This window comes from Artemia franciscana, chromosome 15 (genome assembly GCF_032884065.1).
Source record: "Artemia franciscana chromosome 15, ASM3288406v1, whole genome shotgun sequence".
NCBI lineage: Eukaryota > Metazoa > Arthropoda > Branchiopoda > Anostraca > Artemiidae > Artemia > Artemia franciscana.
This window is the reverse complement of record NC_088877.1, coordinates 39,858,002-39,882,079: the sequence shown is the minus strand read 5'-3', so window position 1 is coordinate 39,882,079 and position 24,078 is coordinate 39,858,002. Positions and strand designations below refer to the sequence as shown.

The 24,078-nt window shown below is 34.3% G+C and overlaps 1 protein-coding gene across 1 annotated transcript in view; it reads right to left on the bottom strand.

Annotated features, from left to right (window-relative positions):
* LOC136036462 (lipoyl synthase, mitochondrial-like) overlaps nt 1-20,289 on the bottom strand; it is a 28,218-nt gene extending 7,929 nt beyond the window's left edge. The window contains exons 1-5 of the mRNA XM_065718707.1: nt 20,090-20,289; nt 7,648-7,804; nt 6,770-6,975; nt 3,755-3,969; nt 286-444 (exon numbers count right to left, since the gene is read on the bottom strand). Of these exons, the coding sequence (XP_065574779.1) occupies nt 286-444; nt 3,755-3,969; nt 6,770-6,975; nt 7,648-7,804; nt 20,090-20,134 (782 nt within the window). The 5' untranslated portion in view covers nt 20,135-20,289. The remainder of the gene's footprint in view (nt 1-285; nt 445-3,754; nt 3,970-6,769; nt 6,976-7,647; nt 7,805-20,089) is intronic.
* Nucleotides 20,290-24,078: the final 3,789 nt, after the last annotated feature.

The window sequence follows — 24,078 nt, the reverse complement described above, 5'->3', positions numbered from 1 at the left end:
GAAAAAAACTGTACAAGAAAGAATGATATGAGAAAAAAAAATAGAAAACCATAATAACAATTTCCGACATATAGTACAAGTGATCTAAAATTAAAATATACTTATTTATTCGAGTAACAATCAATAAAACCAAAATTCAGAGAAAAATAAAAAATGAATAAATAAAGGCTATTTGACAATTAAAATCATTTACTTGACGAAGAGTAGCAAGCTTGACTTTTCAATTCAATAAGTCATTAATAAACAATAACAATTATTAAAAGATTATAATTATTATAAACTAACCTATATTTTGCTCTGGGATCTCTCACAAGCCTAGTCAGGTCTTCTACCGTCTCTATGTTATGTGCAAATACATCTAGTCCTGATTCAGCTACTATTTTGATACACTCTTTATCTCCCCTAAAATCAGGGGTCAAGCATTCCACCAACAAAGACGGTGACCTAAGAAAAGAAACAATATCAGTACTGTTTCAGGGGATTGAGCCTACACAAAAAATTTGAGAAAAAGAAAATAATTTATGACAACAAAACGTCGCCTGAGGCCAACACGGCAGGTTCAGTTTCTTAGCAAGTTTTTGCAAGGTGGATCAGTTTCTTGGCTGTATTTGGCGTTGGGGGGTCACTATTCCTTGAGCGTATCGAGGCAGAAACTTTTGAACCGTAGTTCCCAGAGTTGTCAGGCACGGCTATACCTGTACACGATGACAAGATTGGAATACTACTTTCTTGTGAAAGACAGGCTTGAATCAGGAAATCTTTGTTATACAGCCATGGTTAGAAACAACCCCCTATTTCTGTGAGAAAACTGGATGGACACAATGTCCATAAAAATAAATTCTACCCCGGCAAGAATCGTCTCGATCCAAAATCAATTTTGAGGGGTTTCAGGCTCTTTTTCAGTATTCATGTAAATTTGCTTTTAAATAATATTTTACTATCAAAACTAACCAAGATAATAGTCATCATTCCTGAATCAGCAACAAATGGCAATTTGTTTCACCCGTATTTTTTTTTTTGTTAAATTTTTTTTCACCTTAGACCATTGTTTATTCTTTGTTACAGCTATTGCTGCAACAATCAGTATCTTAACTGATGAGATGATTTCTTGACAAAGTCAAAATATATGTTTGATTCTTGTTTATTCGACGCTTTGGCTATGAAATACGTGTATTAGCGCCCCGAGGGTCAACTTGAGCAACCAATAAAAAGAAAAATACAGAAAAAATAAATAAGAAGATTCGTTGCCGATATTAATTTTAATGCAGACTTGATAGCACAATTTAATGCACAATAGCACAATAGTACAATAATGCGCATTTTATTTAAAGTGTGAAAAAGGTACACGAGTTATGGCGTTTGATTATGTACTTAGACATGGAGGGTTTTTTAAGTTTTCAGTAGTCAAATTGGCCTTAAATATCATCTAGTGATGGAATTACCAAAATTTCTGTTTTTTTCGTTATTTTTGTTTTAAGGGGAGTTTATGATGACTGTACAAAGCTAAGTTTTAACTGGAAGTTAGTATATATATATATATATATATATATATATATATATATATATATATATATATATATATATATATATATATGAGTTTGAAGCTGATGTAATTGTTCAGGACGTCCATAAGAACCGTTCTAGAAGATTACATATATCGACAAACTCCACAAAAGAATTAAGATTACTGGAAACGTTTCAACGAAGTCCAAGAAAGCCTTTGCGGCAAGCTAGTCGTGAAGTAGGTATTTCAAAATCATCTATCCATCTCATCATGAAATGTTGTCAATGTACAGTATTACGAGTTGCACTTGGAACGATGTAACGAAAATGTGCACTTTTCAATGCTGGAGTGATCAGGCCTTTTTCAAATTAAACGGTTCGACCAACAGACACAATTGCTCCTACTGAGGACCTGAGAATCCATATGGTCGACCACCTTTGTTAATTTAACAGGAATTACAGTGTGGTATTACTTATCTTCACGAGGATTAATTGGACCTTTGTTAATTTAACAGGAATTACAGTGTGGTAATACTTCTATTCACAAGGATTAATTGAACCTTTGTTAATTTAACAGGAATTACAGTGTGGTAATACTTCTATTCACGAGGATTAATTGGACCTTTGTTAATTTAACATGAATTGCAGTGTGGTATTACTTATTTTCACGACGATCAATTGGACCTTTGTTTTTTGACACTACTGTGACTGGTCTTATTTGCTTGAATTTACTGCAACAATGTGCCATGCCATGCATTAGAGAAGACTTTGAGGAAGTTTAATTTCCAGCAAGATGGGGCACCTCCAGGCTACCATCGCTATGTCAGATCCCTTCTTCATGGAATCTTGCCAAAAGGGGTAGATTAAACGGAGAACTTCTGTCGAATACCCTCCACATTCACCAGACCTCATACTACTAGACTTCTTTTTATCGGGATACCTAAACGGCAAAGTCTGCGCCCAGAAACTTGCAACAGTGGTCAAGTTCAGGGCAACCATTAAACATGAATGTTCGAATACCCCAAGGAAATTGTTCCACGATGTGTGCCATTTCATCGCTTCACATTGTCAGCAGTGTTTAAAGCTGAATGATCATAAGTATGTGAACATACAATAACATAACACTAGAATGATATTCGTAATTTTTTTCACATGCTGAAAATTATTTGAATTGTAATAAACCAAAAATTTACAATTATATAAGGTGTGTATGCAGTTTTTTTGTATGACACCCTTTATATAAGTCAAGAAGGTTCATAAAAACAAAATTCGTGGAGGGGGGACTGAGATGAATTTTATCAACTAATTAAATTAATAATTTGAATAGGAGGTGTCGGAAATGTAGCAGAATCTAGGAACTCAGGGGGGTCCGGATACCGAGCCCCCAAAGCCTCCATTCCCCTGCCTCCAGGAGATGTATAGAAATTTCAATTGCGCAAGCCCTATGAGCATGAATTTTTCTTTCAACAGAAAACAGTATCAAATTTTGATTTTAAGAAATAAATGAGGACTAGAATAGAGCATGTTTTTATTTACAAGACACAGTTTTATTTACATAAACACAGTTAATCAACGAAACCACCTTAAACCATAATCAAGCGCATTACATTTTATAAAGACAAGGAAAAATCATCAGACTACATTTTCAATAATTTAAACGGCTGCATCTTACCATAATAAAATAACAAAAACAACCTGAAACTACAAAGTCCCAACGTGTTTCTTTAATACATTATAAAACTGAACCTTTATCAGTGCCTCTTGAATTGGTAATAGTAAATAATTCCATATGATCGGTCCCATTTGGCGAAGGCTAAAGCTGGTTCTAGCTATGGTCCCACTTGGAGAAGGCTAAAGCTGGCTTTAGCTATGGGGTCAGAAATCCAATGAAAAGCATGATCTATGAGATATGGGGTAATTATGTTATTGCAAATTTATCCTAAAAATTGTAGAAAACCTCGACAGAAGTCGATCAAAAAACAAAAATCATGGAAAATATGGGAAACAGAAATCCGATGAACTTGTTTTATAGAAAATATACTGAAAGAGTCAGACCCATATAGGTATCTTATTGAAGCTGAGCTATCCTGAATGAACAGAAATAATAATTAAAAATAATTAAAAATTAAAAAAACAAATTAAAACATTAAATTAACGAAACATTAAAAAAACAAATTAAACATTAAAAATTAAAAACATTAAAAATAATTTTTAATGTTTATAATACAACCAGAAAATGAAGCATGTTTACCTCTGTTTCAATTCTTTAACTGTTTGAGCAAAGTGGTTAGAACCTTGATCTAATAGATCATCCCTATCAACAGAGGTCAGTACAACGTAGTCAAGTCCCCAAGCAGCTATGGCTGTGGCCGTGTTTACTGGTTCGTTTGGATCAAGTGCAGGAGGGGCCTTGGACGTTTTCACTGAGCAAAAACGGCAACCACGGGTGCAAGTGTCTCCCATAAGCTAATAATAAATAAACAATATAATCAAAATAGCTAGAATAAGTTAAGATTAAGAAATAACTAAACATCCAGAAATTGAGGTTGTGAGCGATGCAAAGAGAAAAATAAAATAAAAAGAAACACTAAATTCCTATTTTGTTGGAAAATTGGTTTTTTATTTGGGGGGGGGGATCGGAGTGGGTTATAGGGCTGGAGGGAGGAGCGGGTTGAAGGGGTTGGGGTGGAAGAAGTTGTATTTGGACGAGGGTTGTTACCCTGGAGGTGTTTGAGAGAAGGTGATTGTCTTTTTTCTTTTTTCCTTTCATTATTATTTTAATTAGTGTAGGATGCTTCAAGGAACATTTATGTAGTATTTTTTTATTATTTTTAATTTAGGATGTCTTTAGGAATGTTTATGTAGTTAATCGCTACGTGTTTAAATTTAAATTTTTCTCTAGCGTAGTGATTTATATCTGTAATAGTTTATATTTTTGTTTATTATGTAAATAAATGTCAAGTCAACTAAATAACAGACAGCAAATAAAGATAAAGATTACAGCAAAAACCAGAAGAAATAACAGTCATTTACGATAACAGCTTGATGAGCCAAGAAGGACTTAATTTACTTTCACGATTTAATCCACCTCCAAAATGTTCGAATCAAGGAGGTAAGCCTGGGGGAAAAGCTCAATATTTTTACGATTTGAAGTATCAATATCAGGAATAAATTAAAAAATAGTATCTCTTGAAATATTTAAGAGATCTTTTAGCATATGCATTTATCTTCTTTAACTAAAAATGTAAATGAGTGCAAGAAATAGTTTGGTTTTTAGCACAGGATGAAGTGTCAGCAAAGAAAAGAAAGCTTCTTAAGTAAAGAAAGCTTCTTTACTCCTTGGAAATTATTCTTCTTCTTCAGTAAAGAAAGCTTCTTTCCTCCTTGGAAATTCTTCCAACAATTGAACTTCGTAATTGTGCCCAAGATCTTTCAAAAGCCTTTGGTAGTGTCATTAATAGCTGGCTTTTTTCTTTTTATAGTTCTGATGTTAATGTTTCTGCAACAAAGCTTCTAAGGCAAGGGGGTATTTTATCTCCAACCCTTTTTTAGAATTGCTTTTTAATGCTTTGGCAATGATTTGGCTTTCTGACATTTTCCCGCTTAGTTTTTTTTTATTTTTTTTTTACCAATGAATGGCTTTGCCTTTCTGATTTTGTTGTTTTTGACATTGTTTAGCCAGTTTTTTAGTTGTTGTACTATTTTTATGGTTTTATGACTCCGAAATGCAAATTCGGTCCTTTGGAGCTTGTGATAGTCATTTTTGAAATTAAATATCTTATCTTATCTCGGGTAAATGCTCTTCAGGTTCTATTGATATCCCTTACCTTGCACAGGCAGGCACTTTTGATTTGTCATTCCAAAAATTACTGAAATAGTCTCAACTGTTTCTCCTTTCTTTCCGTTATTAATCTTTTGCTTAAAGTAGATAAATGCGAGTTTTTTGCCAATAAATGGGCTACTATTACGCCCCTTCATTGTGAAAACTTCACTATCCTTTTATAGGTTTTATCCGGTGCCTTGGTATCTCTATGACTAACGGCCTTCCAAATTTACGTCAGCACACCATTGCCGTTGTCAATAAAGAACATTCAGATTATGCAAAGATAGTTGCAAACTGAGGAAAACATAATAGACGTGCTCTAGCCAAATTTTGCTCCACTTTCAGGTCTTTTCCCTATGCTTAAGAATAGTAATCTAAATGGAATTTAGGAAAATTGTTTAAATTTTTTTAATTTGTCCTAAATCGGGACAAAACTGATTTCTTGTCAGTAACACAAGCGTTTCCGATATTATTTCAAATTTAGATATTTAGCATAGGAAAAACTCAGAAATTGCTTATGCATGTTTATCTTACACCATACCTCATCCAATTTCTTTTTTTATTTGAATTAATTTTTCTTGTTCTTTTTTCCATGAATTACTTATATAATTTTTAATTCATAACAATTATAAAATTTACTAATTGAAATTCTCTTAGTTTTCTATATCTTGTTTGATGTTTTGTTAAGAGTTTGTTAGTTAATTTGTCAAAAGGTTCTGTCTATATATTTCTCTCACTCAGTTGATCTCTGTCCCTTGAGGCTATTGTAGCATATAGTCGAGTCTTATGGTATATTCGAATATAATGACTTTAACTTTAATATCGTCCAACAACACGTCTTATAAAGAACACTTCAAGACTTTTAAACTAAACGTACTAACGGAAAAATGCTTATGGTTTAAACTCTCTACAGTCTCACATGATAAAATACAATTTTAAAGCTCAAAAGACAAATCAAAAATGTAATTCCAAGCTCTGAAAATATATTTGACTCCCAAAAGTAACTGAAGCACACGTAAATAAATACGTGCATAGAATACGATACCACAGCACACGTTAATTAGCCACTAGTAACTCAACAGGTAGACTTTTTGTAGCAAAACCTTCAACTACATGCTGGAAAACGACTTTCACTTATCATAGCTTCTTACTAGAAAGAAAAACAAAATACTTTTAATTAGCCTTTAGGATATTCTTGACACAGCCTATTTCATATACAAATGTTCTTGGAAGGTTCATTTACAAATCCCACCCTGGAGTCTATCAGCGTCACAACTATCCGGGAAATAGTTGCCCTTCCTAAATTCCATCTTTAAGTTAACTCCGGACACTACTAGATGCTAATTTTTAACTTTTGACATCAATAATAAATAAATTAACAAAATCTGGCTAATCGCATTATAAAAAAAATAAAGAAAGGGAAATAGAAATTAATGTTTGTACCATGATAGTTGCAGTTGCGGTGGCATCTTCTCCACCGCCCCAGCATTCCCCTATATTAGGACATCTTGCTTCTTCACAGACTGTGTGTAGTTTTAATGACCTTAAATCTTCCTTCAATTTTGCAAAATTTTTGCCAATCGGAATTTCTGTCTTCAGCCAAGGAGGAAGTCGGAGTCTTTTATCACCCTTCTCTCGAATGAGCTTCCCTGAAAAAACGAAGTCTGTAAAAATATAATCGGAAAAATATTTGGAATTCCAGTCGGAATTTCTGTCTTCAGCCAAGGAGGAAGTCGGAGTCTTTTATCACCCTTCTCTCGAATGAGCTTCCCTGAAAAAACGAAGTCTGTAAAAATATAACGACGAAAATATAATGACAGAATATACGTTCCATCATCCAAACACAGGTCTTCCTTGTGATCCCTTTCATCCATGGCTGAAGAATCGAAGCCGGATCTAATTTTCGCAAAAAATTTTGTTGACATTCTGAACAGATGACCAAACCACTGGAACGTTCGAATAGCCAGCTACCAACAGAATCTGACAAGTCAGTTATAGGAGTCTGGAGATTGACACAAAGTCATGCCACTTCAGTCTCTCAAATCTCCAGAGGTGTTTTGTTTGTACAACGTCAACTAACCTGAGAATTAATGACCCCTCCCCATAAACACACATGCATATATCAGGACCCTGTAAATCTGTGCTATTCTACACCATAGAAGTCTGGCTTTCCATGTAATTTGTCATATTAAAGGAAGAAGGACGCATAACTAGCGACTCATCCTCCTCCACTCAGATGCAACCTTGTTTGCAACCCCCAACTCCTTAAGAAAAATGCTATGAGGTATTATATAACCCAAGTGTGATATAAGCTAACCAACCTTGATATGACTTCAAAGTTTCATCACCAGGAACTTTTTCTTCAATGAAATCATATAGCGAAGGCCCATTTTTAATCAATGACCTTCGTGCTTCGACTGTATGATCTCCTGTGGTGGAAGAACTGCTTGAATCTCGAAGAACAGTTTGATACAGGCCCTAAAAAACAAAATAAAATCAATTTAGAAAAGAAGTCATCCCATGCAAAAGCAGTAAAAGATACATAGTAGTGTTGTATTCAGACAATATTATTCCTTAGTATAAAGCATGCCCAGATGACAACCCAAAAATATACCAAGTTAATGGCCCTTTAAGCTTGCTTTAGGTAAATACTTGTAAAATTTTGAAAATCAAAATTTAAGTATAACAAGGGGGGTCGTTAGAATACTGGAAATAACTAGTGGAGCATGCCCAAAATCAGTTGGGAATCCTTTATCTAGAATCTGGATCATTGAAATGTGTTAAAAAAAAGTCTTATGTGACATCTCTCCATTATCCCACATAAATATGACATCATCTGCAAACCAACCTGAGAAACAATGTTTTAGAGGAAAGGTGTTCAAAGCTTCAGGTTTCAAGAAATTCTACATAAAACATGGCCTAAAGAGACAAAATACTAGGCGCCCATGAGAAGACCTACAGATGGCAGCATTTTTTCTTGTTTTTCAAGTTTGTCAGTGTTATCTGTGAAATTATTTGTAATAATCACAAAATACGAACTTAATTTTCATCGAGTAGTTCTATTTAAATAGTTGTACTATTTGCTTTTAGTTTAATTTCCCCCCCCCCAATGCCTTGATATATCCTTAAAACATGTCTAAAAGAATAAGTCAACTGTTAAAAAAGAGAAGGGTGCATCCAGGGGAGTAGGGGAATTGACCCCCCTTCGCAAAACAAAAATGTTTGCCTGACTCGTAAAAACGTAATAAAAATGATTATAATTTTTTTTTTAGATTTTTGATGCGTTTTTATTCCCCCCCCCCCAAAAAAAAGTTCTGTACCCCCCTCCCAAAAAAAAATATGAATACGGCCTTGAGCGTAGGTTAAAATTGTATCTAGCCTTATTCTGGGAAGTGGCTTGTGATTGCAGCAATTACTATGTTTGGGAAGAGTGTTAAGTGAAAAATTCAATGGCATATCTTTTTTCTTATATTACTCCCGCCTTATAATAAAGCTTAGCCTAGCAAAAATTTCTAAGGCACAACCTAGGCCAATGCTAGTTACTATAATAAGTGATCCGAAGAAGAAAAAAAATAGTAATGTTGGAATAAAATCAAGATAAGAACGATTTTTGAATGAGGCCTAGAGTTGCTTCATATAGGTCCGAGAAAACCTTATTCATAATATTGATTGAAAATATGTGATTTAGCTGTGATTAGTGGTTCTCAAACTGTGGTAAGTGTATGTCTTTGGGGTATGTAAAAATTTTAAGGGTGTACGCAGCCGGCCAAAAAAATAACTTTAAATCTAGGACTGGCAAAGTTGTCAGAATTGTCCCTTTCTGACTCTCAAGCGGTTTCAGTGGGGATATGTTGACGTGCGTGCTCTGCTAAGGCTTAGTCATCAGAGTGGCTGTGTAGGCCGGCCAGTCTCTTATGACACTGCACTGTATTAGTATTGCGTTATTAAAAGCTTACTCTCAGCATTGCGTTATTTTGTGATGTGTTGTGCTATTCATTGGACAATCAATCCGGTTCAAACAGTACGTCAGAGTTTTGATTCAGGTATGTAAGTGAATTTTACAATAACAAGAGCTCATATGGCACTAAGTGACGAGGCAAGAAGAGCTAAGAGCCAAGAGATCATATGGTATGAGCTCTAACAAAATTCTATGGATCAATAGATTGATTTAGAAGGGAAATCAGTGGCTTAATGCCGGTCAGGATTTAAAATAGGAGTTCTGAGTCACGATGTCCTTCTAAATATCAAAATTCATTAAGATCCGATCACCCACTCGTAAATTATAAATACCAAATTTTTTCGAATTTTTCCTCTCCCTTTAGCCCCCCAGATGGTTGAATCTGGGAAAACGACTTTATCAAGTCAATTTGTGCAGCTACCTGACACACCAACCAATTTTCATCATCCTAGCACGTCCAGAAGCACCAAACTCGCCAAATCACTGAACCCCTCCCCCCAACTCCCCCAAAGAGAGTAAATTCAGTACGGTTCCGTCAATCACGTATCAAGAACATTTGCTTATTCTACCCACCAAGCTTCATCCCGATTCCTCCACTCTAAGTGTTTTCCAAGATTTCCCCCTCCAACCCCCCCCCCCCCCAATGTCAAAAGATCTGGTCGGGATTTGAAATAAGAGCTCTGAGACATGAATTCCTTCTAAATATCAAATTTCATTAAGTTCCGATCACCTATTCGTAAGATAAAAATACCCCATTTTTCACGTTTTCCAAGAATTCCGGTTTCCCCCTCCAACTCTCCCCAATGTCACAGGATCTGGCCGGATAAAATCAGAGCTTTAAAGCACGGGATAAATCAGAGCTTCCAATCGGGATTTAAAATAACAGCTCTGATACACGATATCCTTCCAAACATCAAATTTCATTAAGATCTGACCAACCGTTCGTAAGTTAAAAATACTTCAATTTTTCTATTTTTTCCGAATTAACGGGCCCCCCACTCCCCCCAGATGGTCAAATCTGGAAAACGACTATTTCTAATTTAATCTAGTCCGGTCCCTGATATGCCTGCAAAATTTCATCGTCCTAGCTTACCTGGAAGTGCCTAAAGTAGCCAAACCGGGACCGACAGAGAGATAGACCGACAGACCGACAGAATTTGCGATTGCTATGTCACTTGGTTAATACCAAGTGCCATAAAAATTAACAATGGATAAACGGCTCCTAAAGAAGAGGCCTCATGAAGATCCGAATCAAAGTTCTGGACCATTAACTTCACAAAATGAAAATAGTCCTGAATGTCTTGTTACTAAAGAACAGCCCAAAGGCATAAAAACTAAAAACTGGCAAATGAATCTAAAAGTCAAAATAAAATATGACGAGTTATACTTTGACTGGAAGCTCGGAGGAGCATTATTCATAATGCGCCTTTTATTCTGAAATTTTATCGGACAAAATCAGTGAAAACCTTCTCTTTTAAAACATTATTTTGAAAGCAAACATGAGAATTTGGTAAAAAAGGAATTACAGTGCTTTGAACATCTTTTGGAAAATCTTAAAAAGTAGGAAAAACACAATAAAAGAGTTTTCTGGTGCAGAACAAAATTAAAGTGCTGTAAAAACTTCTTATAAGGTTAGTCATTGATTACAAAGGCTAGTAAAAACCATATTATTGGTGAAAATCTAATCCTCCCTGCTGCAGCCAAAATTGTTTCTTTAATGTTTGGAGAGAAAAAGGCAAAAATAATAAAAATAGTTTTATTATCAAATGATACAGTTTCAACGAGAATTGGTGATATGGCGTAAGACACAAAAAAACAACTTGCAGGAGCAATTCAAGGTAATCCTTGGTTCGGTACACAACTCGATGAAACAACAAATGCCGCTGGCATAGCCCAACTGATGGTTTTTGTACGTGGAATTTTTCAAAATGAAATATTTGAAGATATTTTTTTTTTAAACACTTAAAACATCAATAAAAGGTATTTGAAAGAAGATATTTTCAACTTGCTAGATTTTTTTTTATTAAAACCAGCTTGAGTGGAAAAACTGTGTGTCAGTGTTTATGGATGGTGGCGGTGAGCGGTCACATCACGGGGCTTACAGGCCATGTTAAAAAGGTTTCAGTTAAGTTAAGTTCACTCCTTGTGTATTTCACCAAGACACTAAGAGCCTCCCTGATGAACTTAAAGATGTCGTTGATCAGAGTGTTAAAAATGTGAAATTCATTAAAACTAGGCCTCAACATTTTGTTACTTTAAAATTCTATGCCAGGAAATGGAAAGCCTCCTAGATAACTTATTGCTACATAATGAGGTACGATGGCTTTCTTGGGGAAATGTTGTGGCCAGTGAATTTGAACTCCACAAAGATTTACATTTTTTTTGTAAGCCATGTAAAAAAAAAGTTTCAACCAAGTGTACATTCACTCATTGTGTATTTCACCAAGATGCCTTGGTGGCTAAGAACCTCCTTGATGAACTTAAGGATGTCGATGATCAGTGTTAAAATCGTGAACTTCATAAAAACTAGACCTCAAATATTTCGTTTCTTTAAAATTCTATGCCAGGAAATGGAAAGCCTCCAAGAAAACTTATTGCTACATACTGAGATACGATAGCTTTCTTGGGGAAATGTTGTGTCCCGTGAATTGGAACCCTGCAAAGAATTAAATTTGTTCTTTGCTGTTGTTTTTGGCAGGCCATGTAAAAGAGGTTTCAACTAAGTGTAAGTTCACTCATTGTGTATTTCATCGAGAAGCTTTGGTGGCAAAAAATTTCCTGGTGAAATTAAAGATATCGTTGATAAGAGTGTTAAAATCGTGAACTTCATTAAAACTAGGCCTCAACATTTCGTTACTTTATAATTCTATGCCAGGAAATGGGGAGCCTCCATGATAACTTATTGCTACATACTGGGGTATGATGGCTTTCTTGGGGAAATGTTGTGTCCAGTAAATTTGAACTCCACAAAGAATTGCATTTGTTATGTTTTTTTTTTACCAGACACAAATCCCATTTGTTTTCTGTACTTACTGATGTTGATTGGCTTTTGAAATTGGCTTATTTAAGTGGTATTTTTGAAAAATTCAACATAAGAAATTTATCCATGCAGGGCAGTGTTTCAGATATTTTTCTGTGGAAAGAAAAATGATGCGGTGGTAAAGAAGATCAATCTCTGGGAAATTTTTTTTTTTTTAGAAAATAATAACTGCAAGCCGCTTGAAAGATTACATACATTTTTGCAAGATAATGAGAAAAACATATCTGATTTCACTGAACTTCAGTCAGAAATTGAATGTATTAGCGATCCACGTTGGATCAGTCTTGGGAAGGAATGCAAAGAACTGTCAAATTTCTTGTAGTGCTGTCCACCGCTTATTTATGTGAAAAGGGTTTTTCAAGTTAAATATATCTTAAAAGTAAATCTAGAAACAAATTAAATGTTGAAGATGATTTAAGACTGTATTTAACTAAGTTAGAACCCAATTTCAATAAACGGTGTAAAGGGAAACAAGTTCAACCTTCTCACTAATCTCCTTGAAAGTAAGTTCTTTTTGTTCTTTAAATTTTGTGTATGTTGTTTTTTTTTTTTTTTTTTTTTTTTTTTTTTTTTTTTTTTTTTTTTTTTTTTTTTTTTTTTAATAAAAATGTTTGTAAAAAGTATCTCTTTGTTTTTACTTAAGCATGGTGAGTGATTCAAGTAATTCATTACCTGAATGAGTAATTCATTTAGTAATCTTAACAGGTTAAGGCTCTAAGATTTGTTTCCCAAATTGTAAGATTTGTATCCCAAATTGTATATTTCCTGGCTATTCTCCCAGTGTGTTTCAACCTGTGTACCTGTAAACTGAATAAACTGTGACTAAACGAAAACTGGAAAAACTAGTTATGGGTGGCAGAATGAATTGAAAATATTTAGTTTGGGCTATATATTTGCGCAGTAGAGGGAAGGGTTTTGGGTAAAGTATAGCAAGGATACATGCAAAATGTGTTAACTATGATTATTCTGTATATTATAAAGTAAGAATTGTTTTCTTAACATGCTTCGTTCTCTCTAGTTAGTTCTCTAAACAAATACCATGTTTTTGGTAAGATTCTTTTTTATAGCCTAGGGCTAGTATTGTAACTAGAAAAATGGGTCATGGTAAAATTGGATATTTACATATTTTACCATAATTTTATGGACCCACATAAAATTGATATTTTACATATTTTCCATAATTTACGTATTTTACTGGTATGTTACATAATTTACTGGCATATTTTACGACGCCTTGACGTTTTTGCACATTCAAAACATGTTATGTACGTACATAAAGAATATCTCTTTAAGAGGTAGGCAAAAATAGGTTTGGATACGATTTATTGATTTTCTTGGTGCATAGCTGTATTATGTCGACTGTATTAAAACGCTGTCTATGGGACTTCAGTCTCTTGTTTTCAAAACAATAAAGAGTATTATAGATTATAGTAAAGGTAATTAGAATCTTTCAAGGATGAAATATTAGCTAAAATAAAATTATATTAGTTCTATGAGCTGTTAAAGACTGAAAGAGCTGCAAGCAGGATTAACATATGACAAACAAGAAAAAAAATTAATAGCCATGAAAAAGAGGGTAATGTTGGCCAGTGGAGAGAAAAGAAGCAAAAATGACAGAAGCAGATATTATGTCAGGGGCTTCCACCCAGCCCTCTTATGTACACAAAAAAAAGAAATTAAACTAATTTTTGAATTAAATCTAACACAGCAGAAGAAAGGCTGAATCAGGCAATAAATCAAAAAACCAAATCAAAATAAAAAAACCAACAATAAATAAAAAAACCAAGGTAGATAGGGGAAGAATTCTCTGTACTTGTTAATTAGCAAAAACACACTCAAGTTTTTGATCTGAATTTAAGATCCAAGAAAACCGGTTTCATAGCCACAAACACAAGTATGGGTGACAGAATGCATTAGTAAGTAAGTATGACAGCAATAGACCGTCAAGGTCCAAACTGACAGTGCTAATCTCCATTTTGTGGCCCTTCAGCCAAAAAATACAATAGGGGGTTGGAGGCAAGCCATCCTCTAGTTTCGTATACCCTTCCCGCTTATCCTTCCCAATCAACTTTGGTGTTCAAACCAATTTTGGAAGGGGCTCAATCAATTGGAAATAATAAATTCCAGTACCCTTTTCTAAGAGTTAGCCTGCTTTTCAATAAATTGCTACCAATTGGTTTGTTACCTATTGCGCAATCTTTAACAAATTTTTTATTCTAGTTTAATGATCATTGTGTTTCAGTAGTTGTTTTGAAAAAATCTTCACATAAAAACATAATTAGTTCTAAGAAAGAGACAAAGGGAGGATAGAGACAAGAACTGATATATAATGCTCAGGGCCATATCCTGGACTTTTGTTTGGGAGGGGGGCACAACAACTTGTAGAAATGCATCAAAACAAGTTTTAACCAGAGAGATAAACTAGGCTGTTAATTAAATTAATGAGACTTTAGGCAAAGAGGTTTTATCTTTTTTTAAGCCCATCAAAATCAGAAACATTCAAAATTCATTAGTGACCAGGTTCAGTATGCTGGTCAATAGCTTCCCAGTTGAGCTTAAACTCCCTGAAGACCCACTCAGCATCATATGTTCATTGGAAGATGTCCACAGATTCAGCAGTAACAGTTTCATTGGAGACTTTCATCCAACTGTTGATGATTCTTGATGAAAAGAATTGAGTGCAGACTGTGGATCATGGCTACTACGTTTTTGGCAGAATGTATAGCCCAAATCAGCATAATCACTAGCCCCGAAATAGCAAACATCACTATAACCCGATTATAGCGCTGTTATAGGTAAAACATGGAAGAAATACAACCAGTATATCAGATAACATAACTATAGGTCAAAGGCAAAATAGAGCTCTGTGAACAAATAAAAATACCTACCCCATTCATGTATGCTTTTGTTATATTGATTAGAGCTTCACTGAAATCAAATATTAATATAAAAGAAGAAAAAAGCAATCTGTCATCCCCAAAGGCATGGTTACTGTACCATTTGACCATGCTAAACAAAATGGATATTCCAAAATTTTGACTGTACAATCTTGGAAAACAGATGGGTGGTTGGCCTTGATTCTTTTTTGTCACTAAAAAAGAAAAACAGAGCTTTCAATTCCTGTTCAAATGAGCCCTCCCCTAATTTCCTAAAATCATATATAAAGTTGGAGTGATTCCCGGGAGGGCAACAAGGTTAGCTTCCCTTGATGCTATTGATGAGAGGGGGGTCTGAGGCTAGGGTATTGTCCACTGCAATCACATTTTTAACTTTGATTTGGCTGTTTTTGCTTATGTTTGAGTTTGGTTAGAAGTGCTGTAAATTATTTTTCACCAGCCTTAGAAACAACTCTGTGTACAGTTACAATTAAGCTAAATTACCTATTGCTAATTTCTGTCTCACTTGAAGATCCTTCTTTATGATTTAATTTTTCAAACTAAAAGTATTCACCCTGTCTGCCTGGCTAATTTTTGTGTGATTCCATAACATTCAAAATGCATAGTTTCATTATGTTTGTTGATAGCATTTCAATCTGGGTTTGTAATAAGGATGAATTTCCTGTGTCTGGCATTTAGAAACCAGAAGTGGATGCTCAGAAAAAAGGTTCATTTTGCCAAAGTGCCACTTGGCTACATTAAATTTAAGAAGCCAAGCCTCAGCCAATTGATCAAGCAATCTAAGATTATTTCGTAGAAGAGCATGATCTTCACAGGACAAGGCTGGTACAAGGAGCTTCAAGTTGTCAGCAATAGTTTACTACTTATAGTAAATGGATAGTAACTACTGATAGTGCTGATCAATAGTACTGATCAACTACCGATAGTAAAAGGAGCATCGTTGATGAAGATATTGAGTAGTGTAGAACCCAGAACACTTCCCTGAGAAACTCCATTCAAAACATGCTTAGAGGAAGAAAAAATGTAGTTACCAGTCATCAAATAACTGAACCCACTGACTACATATAATTTAATTACAAATTGCTTATGACAAACTGTGTCAAAAGCTATATGAGATCATTAAAGGAGACTGGGAATGAACTGTGAAAAATGCAAACTGAACTATAAACAAAGCATAAAATTGACAATCTAAAAATGTCACTGTTTTTGTTATAGCTTGTTCTCTTCTGAAGAGGTCCAATTTTTCACCTTTTATTGCTTTTTCCAAATATATATCCTAGACCTAATTCCTGCTGATATAATTGCAATGTCTTTCTACCCTGCCACCCTTTTCTAACAGACCAGATATAGTCCTAGGCTATATAAAAGTTGGGTGACTGCTGTTCTTAATAGGCATCAATTGTTGATGAGAAATGAGCACAAATATAATGGTAGATCAATAACATCAGGAAACTGAAGATAGTTTTTAGGGGAGTTTGCACTGTTTGACAATAATAGTTGCTGTTATTTTAGATATTAAGGGTAAAATTCTAGTTTAGCTGCTTTTTGCTATCTTGGAAAGGGGTTAGGTTAGAAAAATAAAACTTTCAGTAATGAATCCAGGATCAAAAACATACTCTGGAAAGGCATTGCCTTAACCTTAATTTTCAGTTATAAGTTTTTTCTCTAGTTTTAGTTCTGAAAATGCAGTTTCTGTTATTTGGGTAGGGAAAAGGCCTCTTTTTTGGGAAAGACCACTTTTTTTGGCATTCTAGAAAAATAGAGAAAGGTCTTTAGACCACTGCTATTTTATTACAGTGTGATACAATGTGAGAATGGTAACAAGAGCCCAGCTTACTTGGTGAAATTTTCACCAATACTTTGTCAAATCAAAAATTTGACCTTTGTTTTGACAAGCAATTCAAAAGAAACAACTATATTTAATATGCGTGATTTATAGAATAAATATTAAGCAAAAAAGTTGTATTTTTAGAATCGGAAGAAAATCAGCTTTCTGTTGATATGTAAATTAAACTGAAACACTGAAAGGATATATACATCAAAATAGGATAATTGGTATTTCCAAAAAAGGGTCAAAAAGGTTATTTCCAAAAAGCTGTAGGTAAGTCAATATGCTAATAATTTCAAGTGTTTGATCTTAAATAATTTTAATAATAACAATATTGATGCATAGCTTAGATTTTTAGCTATTCTTTGATATTTGCAATTCTTCTCAATTCCTATTTGGCAACAAGATGTTAGGGTTTTTGTTTTACATGATATTTCAGTAAAATTCTAGATAATTGACTTCTTGCTATCTCAGAAAGAGTTTAGGTTAGGAAAATGAAACTTTCATGGATGAATCTACAGACTAAAGTAGGTCCTGAGAAGGTTTTTTGAAGCAACTACCTCCACTCCTTCTCTCTTTAGAGGGCTCTGACCTTTGATGACTTTTAAAAATATGTGTGTTATAAAAGTGAAACCTTGCAAAATAGACCTTCTGCTTAATCAAGTACAACAAAATTGTTTTCAGCTTCATAACTTTGTTCAATTCCATTTTATAAGGTTTAAATATATAGAAACGTATTTCCTAAATTTTGAAAAAAAACCCATTGATATGGCTCAAAATTCTACTCAAATAACAGGAATTGCATTTTCAGAACTAAAGGCAGAGAAAAGCAACTAGTAACTGAAAATTAAGGTAAAATGTTGTTTTGTCAAAATTTCTATAGGTCAACCTGTCATGTAGGCAAATTTCAGGGCCCTCTAGAGGGAGAGGGAGTGGAGGTGGGTACTTTAAAATACCGGTAAAACTGGTGCAAACAGTATTACTGGTTTTCATATAGAGTGAATATACTATTTGATAGTATAGTTATATTTGATAGTTATATTGATAGCTGTTGCACTGGTTATCTCTCTTCTCATCAAATTCAATGTGCACAAACACATAAAAAAAAACAGCAATGGTTAGTTTGTGTATTTAATATATGCTATGCTTTACCCCCAACCCCCTGATGTGCAAATATATAGCTCAAATTTGTTTCTAAACTATTACAGATTTGTAATGACCCCATATATAGGTCATTTTTAAGAGGTCAAAAAGTACTTAAATCTGAATTTGTGGTAGAAGCAATTATTTCATTTGTAAAGAGCATAAAAAAGGCATTGAGTGGTATATTTACTTTATATGAAAGCCAGTAATACTGTTTGCACCAGTTTTACCAAAATACCTCCCTGGGACTTCTCTTTTGGATACTGTTTTTTACCCTAGAATTTTAAGCCATGTCAAAGGGCTTATTTCTAAACTTAAGAAACGCATTTGCAGTTCTTTGAAACCTCCTAAATTAGGACTGAGCAAAGTTGTGAAGCTGAAAACAATTTTCTTGTACTTCATTAAGGAGAAGATCTGTTTTACAATTACCTTAAAATTACCTTAAATTGCAGCTTGGAGCAATATAAGGATTTTTCCTTGTAGAAACTCCAGAGTTGATAACACATGACACATAGTTGAATACATACACTTGACTAGTGATTTGATGTTGCTGATTCGAGGGCTTCCTAGTTATACTTCCATTCTTTTTTTGACCATTTGTTGTCAAGATGGTTCTTAAAGCTGTCTGTGGTTTGGGCAGCAATGGTATCTGGCAGTAATTTGTTCCAAAGGTTGGCAACACAGTTGGTAAGAAAATGGGCGTGTTGCCGCTTTGAGGAGAAATGCCTGGATAACTTCAAGTTATGTCCCCTTGTACAAGTATCCTGAGATGCCAGAGGAAGAAGACCAGGAACTGCCTTTGAATTAATAAGTTTATGAACCAGAATGGCATCACCCTGTCTTCTTCTATAAACCAGAGTTGGGAGTTTCAGCTTGCATAGCCTTGTAGGGTAAGGGAGCTCATGCAGTCCACTCACCATCTTAGTGGCTCTTCAATGGACATCTTCAAGAATTTTAACATATTTTTTTGAAAAAGGGGGATGCAAGGACCATGCCTGTCTCAAGCCTCAGCCAAACAAGTCCTTTATACAGAAGGCTCAGAATTTTAGGAGAACAGAAGGAAATTGTTCTTTTTATGAGCCCTAGTGATGAGCTAGCTGATGCTGCTGCCTTCTTTGCATGAGTGCTAAATTTAAGATGAGTGTCAACAATTAGTCCTAGGTCACGTTCTTCCAACACTGGAGAAAGGGACTGACCATTCAGAGAGTAAGTTGTGTTGATATTCTTGTGTCCAAAGTGTAAAACATGACATTTTGACACATTGAAAGTGAGTAGCCAAGATTTTGCCCACATGCTAAGGAGATCAAGGTCATTTTGAAGTTGGGAAGTATCTTCAAGAGTGCTAGTTGGACCAATTACCTTGGAATCATCAGCATATAACGTCATCCTGCTTTTAAGCGCTAGAGGGGCATCATTTATGAAAATAAAGCATCATATACAAGGTTTAATTTTCCTACAAAAATTATTTTAAGGTCATCAAAGGTCACTATCCTGTAGAAGGAAAATGGGTGGTGGTAGATACTTAAAAATACCTTCACAGGACATAAGCCTAGGTCTACTTTAGTCTTTAGACCCACACCTGAAATTTAGATTTTCCCAAACTTACCCATTTCCAAGATAACAAAAAGTAGATAAGCTAGAATTCTACCAATATTTTGCATAAAATATTGTAATCTAATAATTTATTTTCTCTCTGATTTCTTCCCCATAGCCTACTGTAGGGCTACCTTAAATCGCATATACAGCAAGTTAAGGTGGACTAGGCTACCTTTACCAATTCATCCAGCCAACAGCCTTTGGAGATAGGTGCAAACCCACAATACTAAAATTTTACAGCCATAATTATTTAAACAATAAATACAACTCCGAGAAACCAAACTTATTCACGTTTTCCTACCTTACTGCTGTTTCCAGTTAAGTTTAATTTAGTCCTGGAGAGCATTCTTTTCTTGATTTGAAAATTTTGCCAGATATCGACATCTACCTTATCCTTTTACTTGTCCGTTTAGTTGTCTTACTAATCCAAGCGTTTCATCAGGCACATGACGTCAGAAGTTATTCGGATTACCCCTCGAACGCTCAGGATTCTTGTCCGTGGGCTTGCACTTTCTATCCCCGAGATTATTGTGGACAAGTGACGTCAATGTTACATAGAGCGTGTCCGAAATCTCGAGAATGCAGATTTAATTTCGCATCCGTCTGGAATTCTCAGTCCGGACTAGAATTTTATCTGTAATTATCGCAGGATTATGACGTCAAAAACCCCACAAAAAAATTCTACGAACCCCGTGTTCGATTACTTCTCCGATTACTAATCTGACTAATCCAAGCGTTTTTTGAGACGCATGACGTCAAAGGTTAATCGAATTGTCTCCTCGAACGCTCAGGATTACTTGTCCGTGGGCTTGCACCCCAAATAAAAAAATTATTGAGGATTGTGACGTACAATCATCAATGCTACATATTTTTTTAAATGAATAAACATGTGAAATCGTTAAGTCTAGAGAAAAGACAAGGAAACTGTAAATAATGGAAGTAATCTTAGCTTTTCAGTAACCTGTAAGTAATCTTATGCATATTCCTTAGTATCTAAAGGATTTTTGGTGTTCTAGGCCTGTCTTGCTTAGGCTAAGCTTCATAAGCAGTCAGAAGAAAAGTTTTTTGTTATTAAAAAGGTTGGTTCTTAGGGAGGCAGCTGCCACATTGGTGAGTTATTCAAATGGTATTATATCAAACAGGCCTAGTTTCTAAACCATCCTATAATTTTTAGTTGAAAAAAAATTGAGAATGATTAGGCCAATACCTAAAGCCTTTTATATAGTCTGTATTTGTTGAGATTGCTATTTAAACTGGATTTTTAAGGTAAAGTAGGGGTAAAATTTTACTTTAGCTACTTTTGGCTATCTTTGAAAGAGGTTAGGCTATGAAATGAAACTTTCAGGCATGTGTCTACAGGCTAAAGTATGTCCCAGGAAGGTATTTGAAGTACCTGCTTCTACTTCTTTTCCCTCTAAAGGGTCCTGAAATTTTTGGGTACTATATTTTTTGGTTATCAGTTTCTTTTTCTCTGGCCTTAGTTCTTAATTATTCTGGCCTTAGACAACTCCTGTTGATTGAGCAGAACTTTAAGCCATAACACTGTTTTTTTTCTAATTTTAGAAATAATCTTTTTTGCCACCTCATTATAGGTTAAATATATGGCTTATATTATTTATTCTCCATGAATTCTTGTTTTATTTGATTTTGTTGATGTCAGTTGCTTTCTGTTAAAAATACATTTATTTTATTACATCAAGCTTCTTCTTTTGTGAAAAAATTTGATCTGTTTTTCTTTTTACATGCTGTATAAAATGTAAAGGAATACCTGGCCCTTCATTTCATAGATTCAACTAAAAGTCTTTGAGGCATCTTATATCAAAATACATCTGACACATTTTAATGGTTTTGTTTTTTAGATGACATAGGACACCATTAAAGTTTTGCATTTGCTTTGCTAAAAATTGTCTTAAAAACTGCCAAGTTTAGAGAATTATGTTAGTATTCTTCTTGCTGATCAGTATAATTGTTTTTAAAATTCCTTCTGTTTAAAGCATTTTAGAGAGATTCTGAACCAACCATGGGTATATTGTTGTCACAAATGATTTTTCTCAAATGGGCTGGTGGAAAACAAATAGAAAGTATAATTTCTCTTTTTTTATTATTTCAAGACTAGAATATCACAAAACTAAGCATTCATATTGCTGAATGTATCTTAAGTAAATACAATCCCTGATGGAGTTTTGTTGATACCTGTCTTTTAATTTATTTGTCTAAATAAAATACATATTGTTTGTGGGACATCAGTGAAAAATGAGAGCAACTATGACTTGAGTTTTTTTTTCCAAATAATTTTTGTTCTCTGGTGACATTTGTATTCCTTCCTAAGTGGCTGGCACTCTAGGTTGAGAATCCTTTATCCAAAGGGCACAGGTTTAATTTCTAGCATTAGCAGTTTATTTGGTTTGGGACAAAGGTCAGGGATGTGACTCTGTAAGTTCAGCCAGAATTGGCCCAAACTTAACAGGCTACCTAGAGAAATCTAGGGTCAGTAAGCAGGAAGGACATGCAAAAGCATAGGATGACTGGCCCCTAGCTTCCTATTGCACTTTTGTGGCTAAAGGACCACTGGGTCCTTTACTGGGCTTCTGACTTAGCCATAGAAGCTTTCTTTTAAACCCATTAAATATAAGTACAAAGGAAGAAATGCCAGTAAGGTTGTCCTTCCTTTTCAATGAATTGTTGCTGTACAGACAAGAGTTGGCAACTGATGTACTCAGTGTTCAGTGATGTACTCAGGTTAGCAACTGAGCACAAAGAGTAAAATTTTGTGAATGGTTTTTCTTTGTGAATGTTATACTTATGTAATGTCAAGCATTTTAAAGTTAATCTTCATTGTTTTGTTTTAATTGCCATGGCCCTATGACTTTAGTGTATTAAAACCTACCTATGTCCATCTTTTCTTTTAAACAGAGAGGAGTTCTATGTTTCCTAGCTTCAATAAATTTATATGCAATTTTGAGACCAGGGTTACGAAGTAGGTCAAAACTTGCAAGTGGAACTATGATATGACTAATTAATTTGTAAGAAAAGTATATCAATTTAAAGATTTAAAAAATTATGTAGAAAACAAACAAGACAAATAAATAAAAGTATCCCTTTACAACCATTTAATTAAGTGTAACAAATGTAGATCATCCCTAAGATTGAAATGAACAAAGCTTCAAATATGAATCTGTTTTCTTTAAACTGACTGAAGGGGCAAACCTCCAAGCTGTGACAAATTCAATCTCACTTTTGGTCTCTTTCCTTTTCAATGGGAACTTTCTTTGAATTTTTTTCAACCAAGTAAAAACAGTAGGGACAGGATCAGGTATAAGTGACCTTCCACTTAGCCTACATACCCAGGGGAAAATCATGCAGCTATACTAATAATTGATAAATTTTTTGTTGTTCATATTTCTGATTTACAAATAAAGTGAACATACCCCTTGATGTCTTTTTTTATGTTCTTTACAAACATAATAAGTGCTTCAATTGCAAGTTTTCGAGCTCTTAAAAATGACCAAAATATACCCAAATAGTTTTGGGTATAAAAAAGCTTAAAACATTGGTCTCAAACTTACTGTTTTATTATTAATCCATTTTTTAAATGTTGTATAATGTATGAGCACTGATTTTCCATAATTAATTTGATTAATAAATTTTACAATATTATGCTGTTTTTCTTCTTCTTTGATGCCAATTTTCTATTAAAGTATGCGTTTTTGGTCATTTTTGACAAAATAATGTATGTTTTTCACTGCCAAAATTTGTTACATTAAGTAAGGTCAGAAAGTGCTTAAACTTGAACTAGCAATATAAGCAATTATTATATTTGTAAAGAACATACAAAAAGGCATCAAGTGGTATATTCACTTCATTTGTAAGTCAAAATATGAACAACAACAAATTTACCCCTAACATGCCTAATTTGCAAATATATGGCCCAAATTATATATTTCCAATGTCTTCTGCCACCTTTTACTTGTTTTTCCAGTTCTTGTTTTGTCACAGTTGCTTCAATTAACAGGTACTAGGGTTGAGGGATAGATTGGCAGAATCAATAGAAAATATGTAATTTCAGCTATAGATTTCCATATTAGGAGGGTTGCGGCTAAAGTAGTGCAGGGCTGCATATAGAATGTGTGTTAGCTATAATTATTATGTAAATTACAAAAAATCATCTTTTTTTAACAGGTTTTCTTCTATAGGTCTACAGGTCCTTATCTTGGCTTATACCGCATCAAGCATTATATAACCAGAGAATAAGTAGCAAAAAGCTATATATACATAAGCACATTTATTTAA